The sequence below is a fragment of the Ranitomeya imitator genome, chromosome 1 (assembly GCF_032444005.1).
Source record: "Ranitomeya imitator isolate aRanImi1 chromosome 1, aRanImi1.pri, whole genome shotgun sequence".
NCBI lineage: Eukaryota > Metazoa > Chordata > Amphibia > Anura > Dendrobatidae > Ranitomeya > Ranitomeya imitator.
This window is the reverse complement of record NC_091282.1, coordinates 530,729,617-530,749,194: the sequence shown is the minus strand read 5'-3', so window position 1 is coordinate 530,749,194 and position 19,578 is coordinate 530,729,617. Positions and strand designations below refer to the sequence as shown.

At 42.2% G+C, this 19,578-nt stretch overlaps 2 protein-coding genes across 2 annotated transcripts in view; both read left to right on the top strand.

Moving 5' to 3' along the window:
* The window catches only part of LOC138677333 (glyoxylate reductase/hydroxypyruvate reductase-like), a 137,691-nt gene extending 125,489 nt beyond the window's left edge, over positions 1 to 12,202 (top strand). The window contains exon 9 of the mRNA XM_069767386.1: positions 11,229 to 12,202. Within this exon, the coding sequence (XP_069623487.1) occupies positions 11,229 to 11,353 (125 nt within the window). The 3' untranslated portion in view covers positions 11,354 to 12,202. The remainder of the gene's footprint in view (positions 1 to 11,228) is intronic.
* A 493-nt stretch (positions 12,203 to 12,695) lies between these two features.
* GRHPR (glyoxylate and hydroxypyruvate reductase) overlaps positions 12,696 to 19,578 on the top strand; it is a 29,268-nt gene continuing 22,385 nt past the window's right edge. The window contains exon 1 of the mRNA XM_069767376.1: positions 12,696 to 12,825. Within this exon, the coding sequence (XP_069623477.1) occupies positions 12,740 to 12,825 (86 nt within the window). The 5' untranslated portion in view covers positions 12,696 to 12,739. The remainder of the gene's footprint in view (positions 12,826 to 19,578) is intronic.

The window sequence follows — 19,578 nt, the reverse complement described above, 5'->3', positions numbered from 1 at the left end:
ATGGAGCAATATATGGGGATCATTGTTCTTTTTGGAGCACTGTGGTGCCCATAATAATGTACGGAGCAATACATGAGGCTCATTATTATGTGTGGAGCACTATGTGGTTCCCATAATACTGTAGTATGGAGCAATATATGAGGCTCATTAATCTGTTTGGAGCACTATCTGGTTCTCATAATACTGTATAGAGCCATACATGGGGCTCATTATTTTGTATATCGCACTATGTGGTGTCCATAATACCGTACGGAGCAATACATGGAGCTCATTATTCTGTATGGAGCACTATGTGGTGCCCATAATACTGTATGGAGCAATATATGGGGCTCATTATACTGTACGGAGCAAAATGTGGTGCCCATAATACTGTATGCAGCAATATATGGAGCTCATTATTTTGTATGGAGCACTATGTGGGGCCCATAATACTGTATGCAGCAATATATGGGGCTCATTATTCTGTATGGAGCACTATGTGGTGCCCATAATACTGTAAGGAGCAATACATGGGACTCATTTGTCTGCATGGAGGACTATGTGGTGCTCATAATACTGTATGGAGCAATATATGGGGCTCATTATTCTATACTAGATTGTGGCCCGATTCTAACGCATCGGGTATTCTAGAATATGCATGTCCCCGTAGTATATGGACAATGATGATTCCAGAATTTGCGGCAGACTGTGCCCGTCACTGATTGGTCGAGGCAACCTTTATGACATCATCGTCACCATGGCAACCATTATGACATCATCGTCGCTGTGCCCGTCGCTGATTGGTCGAGGCAACCTTTATGACATCATTGTCGCCATGGCAACCATTATGACATCATCGTCGCTGTGCCCGTCGCTGATTGGTCGAGGCCTGGCGGCATCGACCAATCAGGGATGTGGGATTTCCAGGACAGACAGACAGACAGACAGACGGAAAAACCCTTAGACAATTATATATATACAGGTCCTTCTCAAAAAATTAGCATATAGTGTTAAATTTCATTATTTACCATAATGTAATGATTACAATTAAACTTTCATATATTATAGATTCATTATCCACCAACTGAAATTTGTCAGGTCTTTTATTGTTTTAATACTGATGATTTTGGCATACAACTCCTGATAACCCAAAAAACCTGTCTCAATAAATTAGCATATCAAGAAAAGGTTCTCTAAACGACCTATTACCCTAATCTTCTGAATCAACTAATTAACTCTAAACACATGCAAAAGATACCTGAGGCTTTTATAAACTCCCTGCCTGGTTCATTACTCAAAACCCCCATCATGGGTAAGACTAGCGACCTGACAGATGTCAAGAAGGCCATCATTGACACCCTCAAGCAAGAGGGTAAGACCCAGAAAGAAATTTCTCAACAAATAGGCTGTTCCCAGAGTGCTGTATCAAGGCACCTCAATGGTAAGTCTGTTGGAAGGAAACAATGTGGCAGAAAACGCTGTACAACGAGAAGAGGAGACCGGACCCTGAGGAAGATTGTGGAGAAGGACCGATTCCAGACCTTGGGGAACCTGAGGAAGCAGTGGACTGAGTCTGGTGTGGAAACATCCAGAGCCACCGTGCACAGGCGTGTGCAGGAAATGGGCTACAGGTTCCGCATTCCCCAGGTAAAGCCACTTTTGAACCATAAACAGCGGCAGAGGCGCCTGACCTGGGCTACAGAGAAGCAGCACTGGACTGTTGCTAAGTGGTCCCAAGTACTTTTTTCTGATGAAAGCAAATTTTGCATGTCATTCGGAAATCAAGGTGCCAGAGTCTGGAGGAAGACTGGGGAGAAGGAAATGCCAAAATGCCTGAAGTCCAGTGTCAAGTACCCACAGTCAGTGATGGTGTGGGGTGCCATGTCAGCTGCTGGTGTTGGTCCACTGTGTTTCATCAAGGGCAGGGTCAATGCAGCTAGCTATCAGGAGATTTTGGAGCACTTCATGCTTCCATCGGCTGAAATGCTTTATGGAGATGAAGATTTCATTTTTCAGCACGACCTGGCACCTGCTCACAGTGCCAAAACCACTGGTAAATGGTTTACTGACCATGGTATTACTGTGCTCAATTGGCCTGCCAACTCTCCTGACCTGAACCCCATAGAGAATCTGTGGGATATTGTGAAGAGAAAGTTGAGAGACGCAACACCCAACACTCTGGATGAGCTTAAGGCCGCTATTGAAGCATCCTGGGCCTCCATAACATCTCAGCAGTGTCACAGGCTGATTGCCTCCATGCCACGCCGCATTGAAGCAGTCATTTCTGCCAAAGGATTCCCGACCAAGTATTGAGTGCATAACTGAACATTATTATTTGTTGGTTTTTTTGTTTGTTATTAAAAAACACTTTTATGTGATTGGATGGGTGAAATATGCTAATTTATTGAGACAGGTTTTTTGGGTTATCAGGAGTTGTATGCCAAAATCATCAGTATTAAAACAATAAAAGACCTGACAAATTTCAGTTGGTGGATAATGAATCTATAATATATGAAAGTTTAATTGTAATCATTACATTATGGTAAATAATGAAATTTAACACTATATGCTAATTTTTTGAGAAGGACCTGTAGACTAGATTGTGGCCCGATTCTAATGCATCGGGTATCCTAGAATATGCATGTCCCCGTAGTATATGGACAATGATGATTCCAGAATTCGTGGCAGATTGTGCCCGTCGCTGATTGGTCGAGGCAACCTTTATGACATCATCATCGCCATGGCAACCATTATGACATCTACGTCGATATTGTGCCCGTCGCTGAATCAGAGACGCGGGATGTCTACGTCCTTTATGACATCATCGTCACTGTGCCCGTCGCTGATTGGTCGAGGCCTGGCGGCCTCGACCAATCAGAGACGCGGGATTTCTACATCGATACTGTGCCTGTCGCTGATTGGTCGAGGCCTGGTGGCCTTGACCAATCAGAGACGCGGGATGTCTACGTCCTTTATGACATCATCGTCGCTGTGCCCGTCGCTGATTGGTCGAGGCCTGGTGGCCTCGACCAATCAGATTCGTGGGATTTCCAGGACAGACAGACAGACGGAAAAACCCTTAGACAATTATATATATAGATGGAGCAATATATGGGGCCCATTATTCTGTATGGAGCAACATATACGGCTCATTATTTTGTATGGATCACTATGTGGTGCCCATAATACTGTATGGAGCAATATATGGGGTTCATTAAACTGTATGGAGCAAAATGTGGTGCCCATAATACTGTATGCAGCAATATATGGGGCTCATTATTTTGAATGGAACACTATGTGGTGCCCATAATATTGTATGGAGCAATACATGGGGCTAATTATTCTGTATGGAGCACTATGTGGTGCCCATAATACTGTGTGGAGCAATACATGGGACTTATTATTATGTATGATGCACTATGTGGTGGTCATAATACTGTATGAAGCAATACATGGGGCTCATTATTTTGTATGGAGCACTATGTCGTGTCCATAATACTGTATGGAACAATATATGGGGCGTATTATTCTGTATGGAGCAATATATGGGGTTCATTATTCTGTATGGAGCAATGCATGTAACTCTCTACTAACCGGCCTTCCTCTTACCAAACTCTCCCCGCTCCAATCTTTCCTGAATGCTGCAGCCAGGATCATATTCCTCACCAACCGTTACACCGATGCCTCTACCTTGTGCCAGTCATTACACTGGTTACCCATCCACTCAAGAATCCAGTACAAAACTACTACCCTCATCCACAAAGCACTCCATGGCTCAGCACCACCCTACATCTCCTCCCTGGTCTCAGTCTACCACCCTACCCGTGCCCTCCGCTCCGCTAATGATCTCAGGTTAGCATCCTCAATAATCAGAACCTCCCACTCCCATCTCCAAGACTTTACACATGCTGCGCCGATTCTTTGGAATGCACTACCTAGGTTAATACAATTAATCCCCAATCCCCACAGTTTTAAGTGTGCCCTAAAAACTCATTTGTTCAGATTGGCCTACCACCTCAATGCATTAACCTAACTATCCCTGTGTGGCCCATTAAAAAAAAAAAAAAACAATCAGGTTCCTCGCATCATGTTCTCATTCACTTTATGCAGTTAATAGCCCTCTGTGTCTGTACTGCTACATACTTAGGCAGTTAACTGGTTCATGCAGCTTTACATGAACACCTGAGCCTTACGCTATGGCTGGTCGGAATAACTAAAGCAATTGTTAACATCCACCTCTCGTGTCTCCCCTTTTCCTCATAGATTGTAAGCTTGCGAGCAGGGCCCTCATTCCTCTTGGTATCTGTTTTGAACTGTGATTTCTGTTATGCTGTAATGTCTATTGTCTGTACAAGTCCCCTCTATAAATTTGAAAAGCGCTGTGGAATATGTTGGCGCTATATAAATAAAATTATTATTATTATAATGCATGGGGCTCATTATTCTGCATGGAGCACTATGTGGTGCCCATAATACTGAATGGAGCAATATATGGGGATCATTGTTCTTTATGGAGCACTATGTGGTGCCCATAATGCTGTACAGAGCAATACATGGGGCTCATTATTCTGTGTGGAGCACTATGTGGTGCCCATAATACTGTATGGAGCAATATTTGGGGTGTATTATTCTGTATGGAGCATTATATGGAGTCCATTATTCTGTATGGAGCAATATATGGGGATCATTATTCTGTATGGAGCAATATATGGGGCGTATTATTCTGTATGGAGCATTATATGGAGTCCATTATTCTGTATGGAGCAATATATGGGGATCATTATTCTGTATGGAGCAATATATGAGGATCATTAATCTGTATGGAGCACTATCTGGTGCCCATAATGCTGTATGGAGCAATATATGGGGCTCATTATTTAGTATGGTGCACTATGTGGTGTCCAGAATACTGTATGGGGCAATATATGGGGCGTATTATTCTGTATGGACCAATATAAGGGGGCCATTATTCTGTATGGAGCAATGTATGGGGCTCATTATTCTGTATGAAGCACTATGTGGTGCCCATAATACTGTACGGAGCAATACATGGGGATCATTATTTGTATGGAGCACTATGTGGTGCCCATAATACTGTATGGAGCAATCTATTGGCCTCATTATAATGTATGGAGCAAAATGTGGTGCCCATAATACTGTATGCAGAATTATATGGGGTTCATTATTTGTATGGAGCACTATGTGGTGCCCTTAATACTGTATGGATCAATACATGGGGCTCATTATTTGGTACTAGATTGTGGCCCAATTCTAACGCATCGGGTATTCTAGAATATGCATGTCCCCGTAGTATATGGACAATGATGATTCCAGAATTTGCGGCAGACTGTGCCCGTCGCTGATTGGTCGAGGCAACCTTTATGACATCATCGTCACATGGCAACCATTATGACATCATCGTCTCTGTGCCCGTTGCTGATTGGTCGAGGCAACCTTTATGACATCATCGTCGCTGTGCCCGTCGCTGATTGGTCGAGGCAACCTTTATGACATCATTGTCGCCATGGCAACCATTATGACATCATCGTCTCTGTGCCCGTTGCTGATTGGTCGAGGCAACCTTTATGACATCGTCGCTGTGCCCGTCGCTGATTGGTCGAGGCAACCTTTATGACATCATTGTCGCCATGGCAACCATTATGACATCATCGTCGCTGTGCCCGTCGCTGATTGGTCGAGGCCTTGCGGCCTCGACCAATCAGAGGCGCGGGATTTCTACATCGATACTGTGCCCGTCTCTGATTGGTCGAGGCCTGGCGGCATCGACCAATCAGGGATGTGGGATTTCCAGGACAGACAGACAGACAGACGGAAAAACCCTTAGACAATTATATATATAGATAGATGGAGCACTATGTGGTGCCCATAATACTGTATGGAGCAATATATGGGGCTCATTATACTGTATGCAGCAAAATGTGGTGCTCATAATACTGTATGCAGCAATGGTTATAAATGGTATAGTCTCTAACTGGGTCGCTGTGACCAGTGGGGTACCGCAGGGGTCAGTATTGGGACCTGTTCTCTTCAACATATTCATTAATGATCTGGTAGAAGGTTTACACAGTAAAATATCGATATTTGCAGATGATACAAAACTATGTAAAGCAGTTAATACAAGAGAAGATAGTATTCTGCTACAGATGGATCTGGATAAGTTGGAAACTTGGGCTGAAAGGTGGCAGATGAGGTTTAACAATGATAAATGTAAGGTTATACACATGGGAAGAAGGAATCAATGTCACCATTACACACTGAATGGGAAACCACTCGGTAAATCTGACAGGGAGAAGGACTTGGGGATCCTAGTTAATGATAAACTTACCTGGAGCAGCCAGTGCCAGGCAGCAGCTGCCAAGGCAAACAGGATCATGGGGTGCATTAAAAGAGGTCTGGATACACATGATGAGAGCATTATACTGCCTCTGTACAAATCCCTAGTTAGACCGCACATGGAGTACTGTGTCCAGTTTTGGGCACCGGTGCTCAGGAAGGATATAATGGAACTAGAGAGAGTACAAAGGAGGGCAACAAAATTAATAAAGGGGATGGGAGAACTACAATACCCAGATAGATTAGCGAAATTAGGATTATTTAGTCTAGAAAAAAGACGACTGAGGGGCGATCTAATAACCATGTATAAGTATATAAGGGGACAATACAAATATCTCGCTGAGGATCTGTTTATACCAAGGAAGGTGACGGGCACAAGGGGGCATTCTTTGCGTCTGGAGGAGAGAAGGTTTTTCCACCAACATAGAAGAGGATTCTTTACTGTTAGGGCAGTGAGAATCTGGAATTGCTTGCCTGAGGAGGTGGTGATGGAGAACTCAGTCGAGGGGTTCAAGAGAGGCCTGGATGTCTTCCTGGAGCAGAACAATATTGTATCATACAATTAGGTTCTGTAGAATGACGTAGATCTGGGGATTTATTATGATGGAATATAGGCTGAACTGGATGGACAAATGTCTTTTTTCGGCCTTACTAACTATGTTACTATGTTACTATGTTAATATATGGAGCTCATTATTATGTACTAGATTGTGGCCCGATTCTAACGTATTCTAGAATATGCATGTCCCCGTAGTATATGGACAATGATGATTCCAGAATTTGCGGCAGACTGTGCCCGTCGCTGATTGGTCGAGGCAACCTTTATGACATCATCATCACCATGGCAACCATTATGACATCATCGTCACTGTGCCCGTTGCTGATTGGTCGAGGCAACCTTTATGACATCATCGTCGCCATGGCAACCATTATGACATCATCGTCGCTGTGCCCATCGCTGATTGGTCGAGGCAACCTTTATGACATCATTGTTGCCATGGCAACCATTATGACATCATCGTCGCTGTGCCCGTCGCTGATTGGTCGAGGCCTGGCGGCCTCGACCAATCAGAGGCGCGGGATTTCTACGTCGATACTGTGCCCGTCTCTGATTGGTCGATGCCTGGCGGCATCGACCAATCAGGGATGTGGGATTTCCAAGACAGACAGACAGACAGACAGACAGACGGAAAAACTCTTACACAATTATATATATAGATGGTGCAGTATGTGGTGGTCATAATACTGTATGAAGCAATACATGGGGCTCATTATTCTGTATGGGGCACTATGTCGTGTCTATAATACTGTATGGAGCAATATATGGGGCGTATTATTCTGTATGGAGCAATATATGGGGTTCATTATTCTGTTTGGAGCACTATGTGGTGCCCATAATAATGTATGGAGCAATATATGGGGCTCATTATTCTGTATGGAGCACTATGTGGTGCCCATAATACTGTATGGAGCAATACATGGGGCGTATTATTCTGTATGGAGCAACATATGGAGTCCATTATTCTGTATGGAGCAATATATGGGGCGTATTATTCTGTATGGAGCAATATATGAGGCTCATTAATCTGTATGGAGCACTATCTGGTGCCCATAATACTGTAGAGAGCAATACATGTTGCTCATTATTCTGTATGTCGCACTATGTGGTGCCCATAATTTCATATGGAGCAATACATGGGGCTCATTATTCTGTATGGAACACTATGTGGTGCCCATAGTACTGTATGGAGCAATATATGGGGCATATTATTCTGTATGGAGCAATACACTGCGTGCGTAATTATTAGTCAAGTTGTATTTTGATCACATGATACTTTTTATACATGTTGTCCTACTCCAAGCTGTTCAGGCTTGAGAGCAAACTGCCAGTTAAGTAAATTAGGTGATGTGCATCTCTGTAATGAGGAGGGGTGTTGTCTAATGACATCAACACCCTATATAAGGTGTCCTTAATTATTAGGCAACTTCATTTCCTTTGGCAAAATGGGTCAGAAGAGAGATTTGACGGGCTCTGAAAAATCCAAAATTGTGAGATGTCTTGCAGAGGGATGCAGCAGTCTTGAAATTGCCAAACTTTTGAAGCGTGATCACCGAACAAGCAGGCGTTTCATGGCTCATTATACCGTATGGAGCAAAATGTTGTGCCCATAATACTGTATGCAGCAATATATGGGGCTCATTATTCTGTGTGGAGCAATATGTGGTGCCAATAATTCTGTATAGAGGACAATACTGTCTGGTTTCTGAGCTATTGTGGAATTTACAGTAGATATCACTCATGTAATGTAAGAAGTGAAATCTGCGGCATTGTACTATACCTATATTTCTTATCGGAGCATCATGAATTGTGGTATGTGTTAAAGGGGCCCACTGGAGACTCTTTTGCCTGAGGCCCACAAAAACTTGGAGCTGGCCCTGCACACATCCTCAAGAAGTTTTCCCATGGTTGATGACGGCAATGTAATGCCTGACCATAGGATTCCTGCTGATGCCTAGAATGAATATGACTGAATGAATGATTCTGATGAATACGCAAACAATGTTAATGGAGGGAAAGAACTTAACCCCATAGTATGTATTTACTTTTAAATTGGCTATCCAGGACTAAATTTGTACTACAGACTTAAGCACTAACAGGCAGGTAGATACTGACTACCTGCCTGTTCTGCCCGCTGCCGGTGTCTGCCGCCTCAGAGAGGTAACAGACTGGTCCTGCTGGCACATCAAGGTGGAACAGGCAGGTACAGTGGGGCAAAAAAGTATTTAGTCAGTCAGCAATAGTGCAAGTTCCACCACTTAAAAAGATGAGAGGCGTCTGTAATTTGCATCATAGGTAGACCTCAACTATGGGAGACAAGCTGAGAAAAAAAAATCCAGAAAATCACATTGTCTGTTTTTTTAACAATTTATTTGCATATTATGGTGGAAAATAAGTATTTGGTCAGAAACAAAATTTCATCTCAATACTTTGTAATATATCCTTTGTTGGCAATGACAGAGGTCAAACGTTTTCTGTAAGTCTTCACAAGGTTGCCACACACTGTTGTTGGTATGTTGGCCCATTCCTCCATGCAGATCTCCTCTAGAGCAGTGATGTTTTTGGCTTTTCGCTTGGCAACACGGACTTTCAACTCCCTCCAAAGGTTTTCTATAGGGTTGAGATCTGGAGACTGGCTAGGCCACTCCAGGACCTTGAAATGCTTCTTACAAAGCCACTCCTTCGTTGCCCTGGCGGTGTGCTTTGGATCATTGTCATGTTGAAAGACCCAGCCACGTTTCATCTTCAATGCCCTTGCTGATGGAAGGAGGTTTGCACTCAAAATCTCACGATACATGGCCCCATTCATTCTTTCATGTACCCGGATCAGTCGTCCTGGCCCCTTTGCAGAGAAACAGCCCCAAAGCATGATGTTTCCACCACCATGCTTTACAGTAGGTATGGTGTTTGATGGATGCAACTCAGTATTCTTTTTCCTCCAAACACGACAAGTTGTGTTTCTACCAAACAGTTCCAGTTTGGTTTCATCAGACCATAGGACATTCTCCCAAAACTCCTCTGGATCATCCAAATGCTCTCTAGCAAACTTCAGACAGGCCCAGACATGTACTGGCTTAAGCAGTGGGACACGTCTGGCACTGCAGGATCTGAGTCCATGGTGGCGTAGTGTGTTACTTATGGTAGGCCTTGTTACATTGGTCCCAGCTCTCTGCAGTTCATTCACTAGGTCCCCCCGCGTGGTTCTGGGATTTTTGCTCACCGTTCTTGTGATCATTCTGACCCCACGGGGTGGGATTTTGCGTGCAGCCCCAGATCGAGGGAGATTATCAGTGGTCTTGTATGTCTTCCATTTTCTAATTATTGCTCCCACTATTGATTTCTTCACTCCAAGCTGGTTGGCTATTGCAGATTTAGTCTTCCCAGCCTGGTGCAGGGCTACAATTTTGTTTCTGGTGTCCTTTGACAGCTCTTTGGTCTTCACCATAGTGGAGTTTGGAGTCAGACTGTTTGAGGGTGTGCACAGGTGTCTTTTTATACTGATAACAAGTTTAAACAGGTGCCATTACTACAGGTAATGAGTGGAGGAAAGAGTAGACTCTTAAAGAAGAAGTTACAGGTCTGTGAGAGCCAGAAATCTTGATAGTTTGTTTCTGACCAAATACTTATTTTCCACCATAATATGCAAATAAATTGTTAAAAAAACAGACAATGTGATTTTCTGGATTTTTTTTTCTCAGTTTGTCTCCCATAGTTGAGGTCTACCTATGATGTAAATTACAGACGCCTCTCATCTTTTTAAGTGGTGGAACTTGCACTATTGCTGACTGACTAAATACTTTTTTACCCCACTGTATATAGCAACCAACCACCTGTCTGTTATTTCTTAGGCCTATAGTAAAGGAATACTCTAGTCCTGGATAACGCCTTTAAAGGGAACCTGTCACCTGAATTTGGCGGGACTGGTTTTGGGTCATATGGGCGGGGTTTTCAGGTGTTTGATTCACCCTTTCCTTACCCGCTGGCTGCATGCTGGCCGCAATATTAGATTGAAGTTCATTCTCTGTCCTCCGTAGTACATGCCTGCGCAAGGCAAGATTGATTGATTGGAACTTCAATCCAGTATTGCAGCCAGCATGCAGCCAGCGGGTAAGGAAAGGGTGAATCAAACACCTGATAACTCCGACCGAATGACCCAAAACTGGTCCCGCCAAATTCAGGTGACAGGTTCCCTTTAACTAGTTAATGACTGATTTTCTCCACTCTGGACAAGCATGGCCAAAGTACAGTAAATGTCATAGCAGAATGCAGTCCTATAAATGTAGACTAGATCACACTGTGACTAATAGACATCTGACTCTGTCTCTCTTTTTTCCAGTCGTTCTCCCACACATTGCCAGTGCCACTGTGGAAACACGGAATGCCATGGCAGCTCTGGCGGCAAATAACTTGTTAGCGGGACTGAAAGGTGGATCCATGCCCAAAGAAGTACCACTGACTTAATGAAGAGTACTGGGCTCCGAGAGAATATCTATGCATGTGGCTATACTTGCAGTAAACATTGTATGACTATACAATGACTATAATAAAGCTATATATACTAATTCTGCACTAAGATGATATTTTTCAGTTAATCAGAGTAAACTCACAGCCTGAAAAAACCTACATTTTATGGTAAAACTGCACGCTGATAAAGCTTTTGGCTACTTCTGAACATTCCCTTCACTAGATAGATGCCACCTCTTGGATCTTAATGGGGGTCCATGAATCCCCCCTGCCACATTTTCCATATACTTCACCGAGATATGGCTGCACACAAACTCGGCCAAGTTTGCATGGAGAATGTTTTGGCTGGGAATTTGTAAATGATGCTAAGGTAATATTTCCATTTGGTTATGGAATGGACCCTCAGAGAATTTCCCAGGCAAACCCTTAGCCCCTCAGTCCAACACTTACTAATGCAAATTTCAACTTAGTGATGAAAATTGCTAATAGATGTCAAGGGAGAAAAAAAACAAAGACAATAATTAAATAAATGACTAAAAAAGCATCCGTTTTTGATCAATTTAACAAATTCTGTTTTAAGTTGGGACTGTAGAGAAGAGGACATTTTCTGTAAAACAAAAAAAATCATTAAAAAAAATACAAATGAACCCACCTTAGGAAGAAAAAAGTGAAGCCAATGCAGGATCATCCAATTGTACAAATCAATGGTGTGAATTAGAACATAGACCGAAGCCTTACAGCGCAGAAAAGAAGATAAAACAAGAATTCTGCCCTCGGATTAATAATCTCTAGTTTTTGCCTTTGCTTTGAGTATTGTTTGTACAATAAAAATACTGGAGATGAAAATATTTGTTTTATTGGATTTTGTTTATACTCTAATGTAAGACATTTTGTTATAAATATTAGCTGTTATTTTTATAGAGACAACATATCCTGATGAGAAAAGAAAATGGAAGAAAAATGGCAAGTTGTGAAAACAATGAAGAGGACACTTTTCCATCGTGTGTTGTTGGTGTACTGTATTAGTAAGGAATACCATATACTATTGAGAATACACGTTTTATTATTGTACACTATATATATATATATCAATATAAAAGTACATACATATAGTATATATATATATATATATATATATATATATATATATATATATATATATATATATATACATATACACACACATATCTATAGCATGTATTATACACATACTGTATATCTATACACACTTCTGTGTGGCTCCTCTCTCCAGACCGCTTGGTGCTGTCACTGCCACGATACACCAGGTGGCGCTGTTGCCTCTCTTTGACCTACAAGTCTCCCTGTTTCCTGTGAGGAGGGCTCCTCCTTCTGGGCCACCTCTTCCTTGTGTCACTGCTGGCAATGAAAGCAGCTCAGCAGCTAATGAAGGTGTTTGTAAGTAGAAGGCTGCCCCAAGAAGGGCAGAAACTCCTAGCCCAAGCAGGAAAGTAAGTGCCATCAGTAATGTAGGTGCTAGCCTCCTCCCCATCAGTTGCAGTATTATGTACATGTCTGTATACATGTGTTGTTTGCAGTGGTGGCATAGGTTGGGCACAGGGACAGTGCCAGCCTCACATCTGAGCATATGCTGGTTCTAGGTTATTACATTGCATGCTTACGTGGCAAATAGCTTGATTGCTGGGCACTATGAGACTGCAGAAGCCTGGACAGTACAGCTGGTCACACAATGCTGAGTTTTGTGACTGTTTACATGACTTTAGCCATCATTTTGACTGTTTAGAGCAGTAGCCACATTAACCTCCCCTTCCAAAAGCCACAACCTTATATTTCCATAGGACAAGTTGTAGTTTTGAATGATATCATTTTTCCATATAATGTACTAAAAATGGGACAGTGTGATTGAAATGAACAGAATCAATGTTGCTTTTTTTTTTTTAAATTTGTTTGGCTTCTTACGATGTTAATATTGTGCTACAGATCCGAACAGATGTGGGGATTTATTTTGATTCACCCGTAGACTGTTATATAGTATTTTTTTAATGAAAAAAAAAAAATTGGTTTGTGCCACTATTTTCAGAGCTATAACTTTTTTTGTCTTTTATCAGACAACAGAGCTGTAGGTTTTATTGGTACAATTTTGGGGTCTGATTGACATTTGGTCTTTTTTTTTGGGGGGGGAGGGGGAAGGGGGTAGGCAAAGTGGCCAAAAAAGACAGCAATCCTGACATCTCAATTTGCCTTTTCATTTATCATTCACTATATGAAATCAATATTATATATTTTAATATTTTAGACAATTATGTACACAGGAGCACCAAGTATGGTTTCCATTTAGATCGTGTGCGTGTGTGCACGCGCACGTGTACGTACGTACGTGTGTATATATATATATATATACAGTGGGGCAAAAAAGTATTTAGTCAGTCAGCAATAGTGCAAGTTCCACCACTTAAAAAGATGAGAGGTGTCTGTAATTTACATCATAAGTAGACCTCAACTATGGGAGACAAACTGAGAAAAAAAAATCCAGAAAATCACATTGTCTGTTTTTTTAACATTTTATTTGCATATTATGGTGGAAAATAAGTATTTGGTCAGAAACAAAATTTCATCTCAATACTTTGTAATATATCCTTTGTTGGCAATGACAGAGGTCAAACGTTTTCTGTAAGTCTTCACAAGGTTGCCACACACTGTTGTTGGTATGTTGGCCCATTCCTCCATGCAGATCTCCTCTAGAGCAGTGATGTTTTTGGCTTTTTGCTTGGCAACACGGACTTTCAACTCCCTCCAAAGGTTTTCTATAGGGTTGAGATCTGGAGACTGGCTAGGCCACTCCAGGACCTTGAAATGCTTCTTACAAAGCCACTCCTTCGTTGCCCTGGCGGTGTGCTTTGGATCATTGTCATGTTGAAAGACCCAGCCACGTTTCATCTTCAATGCCCTTGCTGATGGAAGGAGGTTTGCACTCAAAATCTCACGATACATGGCACCATTCATTCTTTCATGTACCCGGATCAGTCGTCCTGGCCCCTTTGCAGAGAAACAGCCCCAAAGCATGATGTTTCCACCACCATGCTTTACAGTAGGTATGGTGTTTGATGGATGCAACTCAGTATTCTTTTTCCTCTAAACACGACAAGTTGTGTTTCTACCAAACAGTTCCAGTTTGGTTTCATCAGACCACAGGACATTCTCCCAAAACTCCTCTGGATCATCCAAATGCTCTCTAGCAAACTTCAGACGGGCCCGGACATGTACTGGCTTAAGCAGTGGGACACGTCTGGCACTGCAGGATCTGAGTCCATGGTGGCGTAGTGTGTTACTTATGGTAGGCCTTGTTACATTGGTCCCAGCTCTCTGCAGTTCATTCACTAGGTCCCCCCGCGTGGTTCTGGGATTTTTGCTCACCGTTCTTGTGATCATTCTGACCCCACGGGGTGGGATTTTGCGTGGAGCCCCAGATCGAGGGAGATTATCAGTGGTCTTGTATGTCTTCCATTTTCTAATTATTGCTCCCATTGTTGATTTTTTCACTCCAAGCTGGTTGGCTATTGCAGATTCAGTCTTCCCAGCCTGGTGCAGGGCTACAATTTTGTTTCTGGTGTCCTTTGACAGCTCTTTGGTCTTCATCATAGTGGAGTTTGGAGTCAGACTATTTGAGGGTGTGCACAGGTGTCTTTTTATACTGATAACAAGTTTAAACAGGTGCCATTACTACAGGTAATGAGTGGAGGAAAGAGGATACTCTTAAAGAAGAAGTTACAGGTCTGTGAGAGCCTGAAATCTTGATTGTTTGTTTCTGACCAAATACTTATTTTCCACCATAATATGCAAATAAAATGTTAAAAAAAACAGACAATGTGATTTTCTGGATTTTTTTTTCTCAGTTTGTCTCCCATAGTTGAGGTCTACCTATGATGTAAATTACAGACGCCTCTCATCTTTTTAAGTGGTGGAACTTGCACTATTGCTGACTGACTAAATACTTTTTTGCCCCACTGTATGTGTGTGTGTATGTATGTATGTATATATATATATATATATATATGTATATATATATATATATATATATACACAGTACAGACCAAAAGTTTGGACACACTTCATTTAAAGATTTTTCTGTATTTTCATGACTATGAAAATTGTACATTCACACTGAAGGCATCAAAAGTATGAATTAACACATGTGGAATTATGTACTTAACAAAAAAGTGTGAAACAACTGAAATTATGTCTTATATTCTAGGTTCTTCAAAGTAGTCACCTTTTGCTTTGATGACTGCTTTGCACACTCTTGGCATTCTCTTGATGAGCTTCAAGAGGTAGTCACCGGGAATGGTTTTCACTTCACAGGTGTGCCCGGTCAGGTTTAATAACTGGGATTTCTTGCTTTATAAATGGGGTTGGGACCGTCAGTTGTGTTGAGCAGAAGTCTGGTGGATACACAGCTGATAGTCCTACTGAATAGACTGTTAGAATTTGTATTCTAGCAAGAAAAAAGCAGCTAAGTAAAGAAAAAATTAGTGTCCATCATTACTTTAAGAAATGAAGTCAGTCAGTCCGAAAAATTGGGAAAACTTTGAAAGTGTCCCCAAGTGCAGTTGCAAAAACCATCAAGCGCTACAAAGAAACTGGTTCACATGAGGATCGCCCCAGGAAAGGAAGACCAAGAGTCACCTCTGCTTCTGAGAATAAGTTTATCTGAGTCACCAGCCTCAGAAATCGCAGGTTAACGGCAGCTCAGATTAGAGACCAGGTCAATGGCACACAGAGTTCTAGCAGCAGACACATCTCTACAACAACTGTTATGGCTCCTTTCCACTTGCGAGATAAACGTCCGTGTCTCGCATGTGAAAACCAAGCTCTGGCGCCGGCACTTGGGAGCGGAGCGTGCGGCTCCATGTATTGCTGTGCAGCCGCACTCTCCACTCTGGAGTGCTGGCGCCAGAGCTTGGTTTTCACATGCGATACACGGACGTTTATCTCGCAAGTGGAAAGGAGCCCTTAAGAGGAGACTTTGTGCAGCTAGCCTTCATGGTAAAATAGCTGTTAGGAAACCACTGCTAAGGACAGGCAACAAGCAGAAGAGACTTGTTTGGGCTAAAGAACACAAGGAATGGACATTAGACCAGTGGAAATCTGTGCTTTGGTCTGATGAGTCCAAATTTGAGATCTTTGGTTCCAACCACCGTGTCTTTGTGCGACGCAGAAAACGTAAACGGATTGACTCTACATGCCTGGTTCCCACCTTGAAGCATTGAGGAGGTGTGATGGTGTGGGGGTGCTTTGCTGGTGACACTGTTGGGGATTTATTCAAAATTGAAGGCATACTGAACCAGCATGGCTACCACAGCATCTTGCAGCGGCATGCTATTCCATCCGGTTTGCGTTAGTTGGATTATCATTTATTTTTCAGCAGGACAATGACCCCAAACTCACCTCCAGGCTGCGTAAGGGCTATTTGACCAAGTAGGAGAGTGATGGGGTGCTATGCCAGATGACCTGGCCTCCACAGTCACCAGACCTGAACCCAATCGAGATGGTTTGGGGTGATCTGGATCGCAGAGTGAAGGCAAAAGGGCCAACAAGTGCTAAGCATCTCTGGGAACTCCTTCAAGATTGTTGGAAGACCATTCCCGGAGACTACCTCTTGAAGCTCATCAAGAGAATGCCAAGAGTGTGCAAAGCAGTTATAAAAGCAAAAGGTGGCTATTTTGAAGAACCTAGAAAATAAGACATATTTTCAATTGTTTCACTCTTTTTTGTTAAGTATATAATTCCACGTGTTAATTCGTAGTTTTGATGCCTTCAGTGTAAATGTATAATTTTCATAGTCATAAAAATACAGAAAAATCTTTAAATGAGAAGGTGTGTCCAAACTTTTGGTCTGTTATATATATTGTAGGGGTTGTACTCGCTCAGGTGCGACGGGTGACACTCAGGAGGCCCGTTCCATTAAAAGTTCACAGGGTTTATTGCTCCGTAAATAACAGAAAGCAAATAGCCTTTAGCTCAGGAAAAGAAAAACAAGTGTCCAGTCCTTCAGGCTCAGTCCTGGAGCCTTAACACACTCTGGAGGGTTTCACCTCCACACACACACATCCTGGGTTAAGCATTAGCCTGTCTTATATGGATCTAACCACACCCAGGAACCCATCACATGATTAGACATGTGGTTATGACATCACCACAGGTCCTGAAACACATATAGATAGGCATGGTTATGTGCAGCAAATAAAACACTCCGGGTTACATCACAGCGACAAGCCACCTATGTGACACATACCTCCCGTCGACTACACAACCTTTAGCCACGCTACAATATATATATACAGTATACACACACACTGAAGAGCCCGGCGTTGCCCGGGCATAGTGAATAACTGTGGTTAGTTATAAGAAATTAAAGTGATTATATTGCACATAAAAACATTTCACATCATATATTCAACACTACAGATTTGCAACACAAATTAACTAAATGATTACCCAAGTTTTGAGAGTATTTTATTTTCAACTAATTCAAGAGCCTTTCCGGTGCAAAGATGAACAGATTTTTGTCCGATGCTGTTGCTGCGGGGCATGCCGTTATGCGGATCTTTATTGGTGTTCTGGCCTCATAGGGATCATTCTGGGCTTAAATGACAGGTCACTGAACCTTCAGTGACGTGCTTCCTATTTTAAATACTGCGCCTTTAATATTGTGGTCTTCAAAAAAGAAAAATTTTGCTTCAGCAAAACGGTGCTGGCGCACGCGCAATAGCATCTATCGGCAAGCAATGCTCTCAGTCTGCACATGTGCGGCCCACTGTGTTCCGAGGACCAGTGTGGGAACATGCTCAAGAAAAAGAAATTATTAAGTATGTTGTATATGGAGGTAGCTGCTCCTGGTATGCACCTATTCACACTAGTTTGGATGTGCCAGTCGTTTTTCTGTAATTTCAAGAAAAAAAAATTGTCGCTGTTGAACATAGCAACGCCTCCGCACTGGTACATGGAACACAACCGGCGCCATTTGGTTGAAACTAAAGTTTTTTTTAAAAACACAATATTAACCCCTTAACGACTGCGGATACGACTTTTAACCCCTTCATGACCGGGGGATTTTTCGTTTTTCCGTGTTCGTTTTTCGCTCCCCTCCTTCCCAGAGCCATAACTTTTTTATTTTTCCGTCAATTTGGCCATGTGAGGGCTTATTTTTTGCGGGACGAGTTGTACTTTTGAACGACATCATTGGTTTTAGCATGTCGTGTACTAGAAAACGGGAAAAAAATTCCAAGTGCGGTGAAATTGCAAAAAAAGTGCAATCCCACATTGGTTTTTTGTTTGGCTTTTTTGCTAGGTTCACTAAATGCTAAAAATGACCTGCCATTATGATTTTCCAGGTCATTACGAGTTCATAGACACCAAACATGACTAGGTTATTTTTTATCTAAGTGGTGAAAAAAAATTCCAAACTTTGCTAAAAAAAAAAAAAAAATTGCGCCATTTTCCGATACTCGTAGCGTCTCCATTTTTCATCATCTGGGGTCGGTTGAGGGCTTATTTTTTGCGTGCCGAGATGACGTTTTTAATGATAGCATTTCGGTGCAGATACGTTCTTTTGATCGCCCGTTATTGCATTTTAATGCAATGTCGCGGTGACCAAAAGAACGTAATTCTGGCGTTTCGAGTTTTTTTCCCGCTACGCTGTTTAGCGATCAGGTTAATACTTTTTTTTATTTGATAGATCGGGCGATTCTGAGCGCGGCGATACCAAATATGCTTAGATTTGATATTTTTTTTATTGATTTATTTTGATTGGGGCGAAAGGGGGGTGATTTAAACTTTTATGTTTTTTTTATTTTTTTCACATTTTTTTAAACTTTTTTTTTTTTAACTTTTGCCATGCTTCAATAGCCTCCATGGGAGGCTAGAAGCAGGCACAACCCGATCGGCTCTGCTACATAGCAGCGATTTGCTGATCGCTGCTATGTAGCAGAATTGCACGTGTGCTGTGAGCGCCGACCACAGGGTGGCGCTCACAGCGACGGGCAATCAGTAACCATAGAGGTCTCAAGTGTATAGTATAATGCCTGAACACTAGCACATATATCTATTGGCTCATGATGATGGACATGATTACCAACCAACATATGAATCCCCCAAAGAAAACACAAGGGAAGTCTAAAGCAAATACATGAAAAGGCTTATAAGCCATCACAGACAACTAGCCATATGATAAGGTAAAGTAGCCC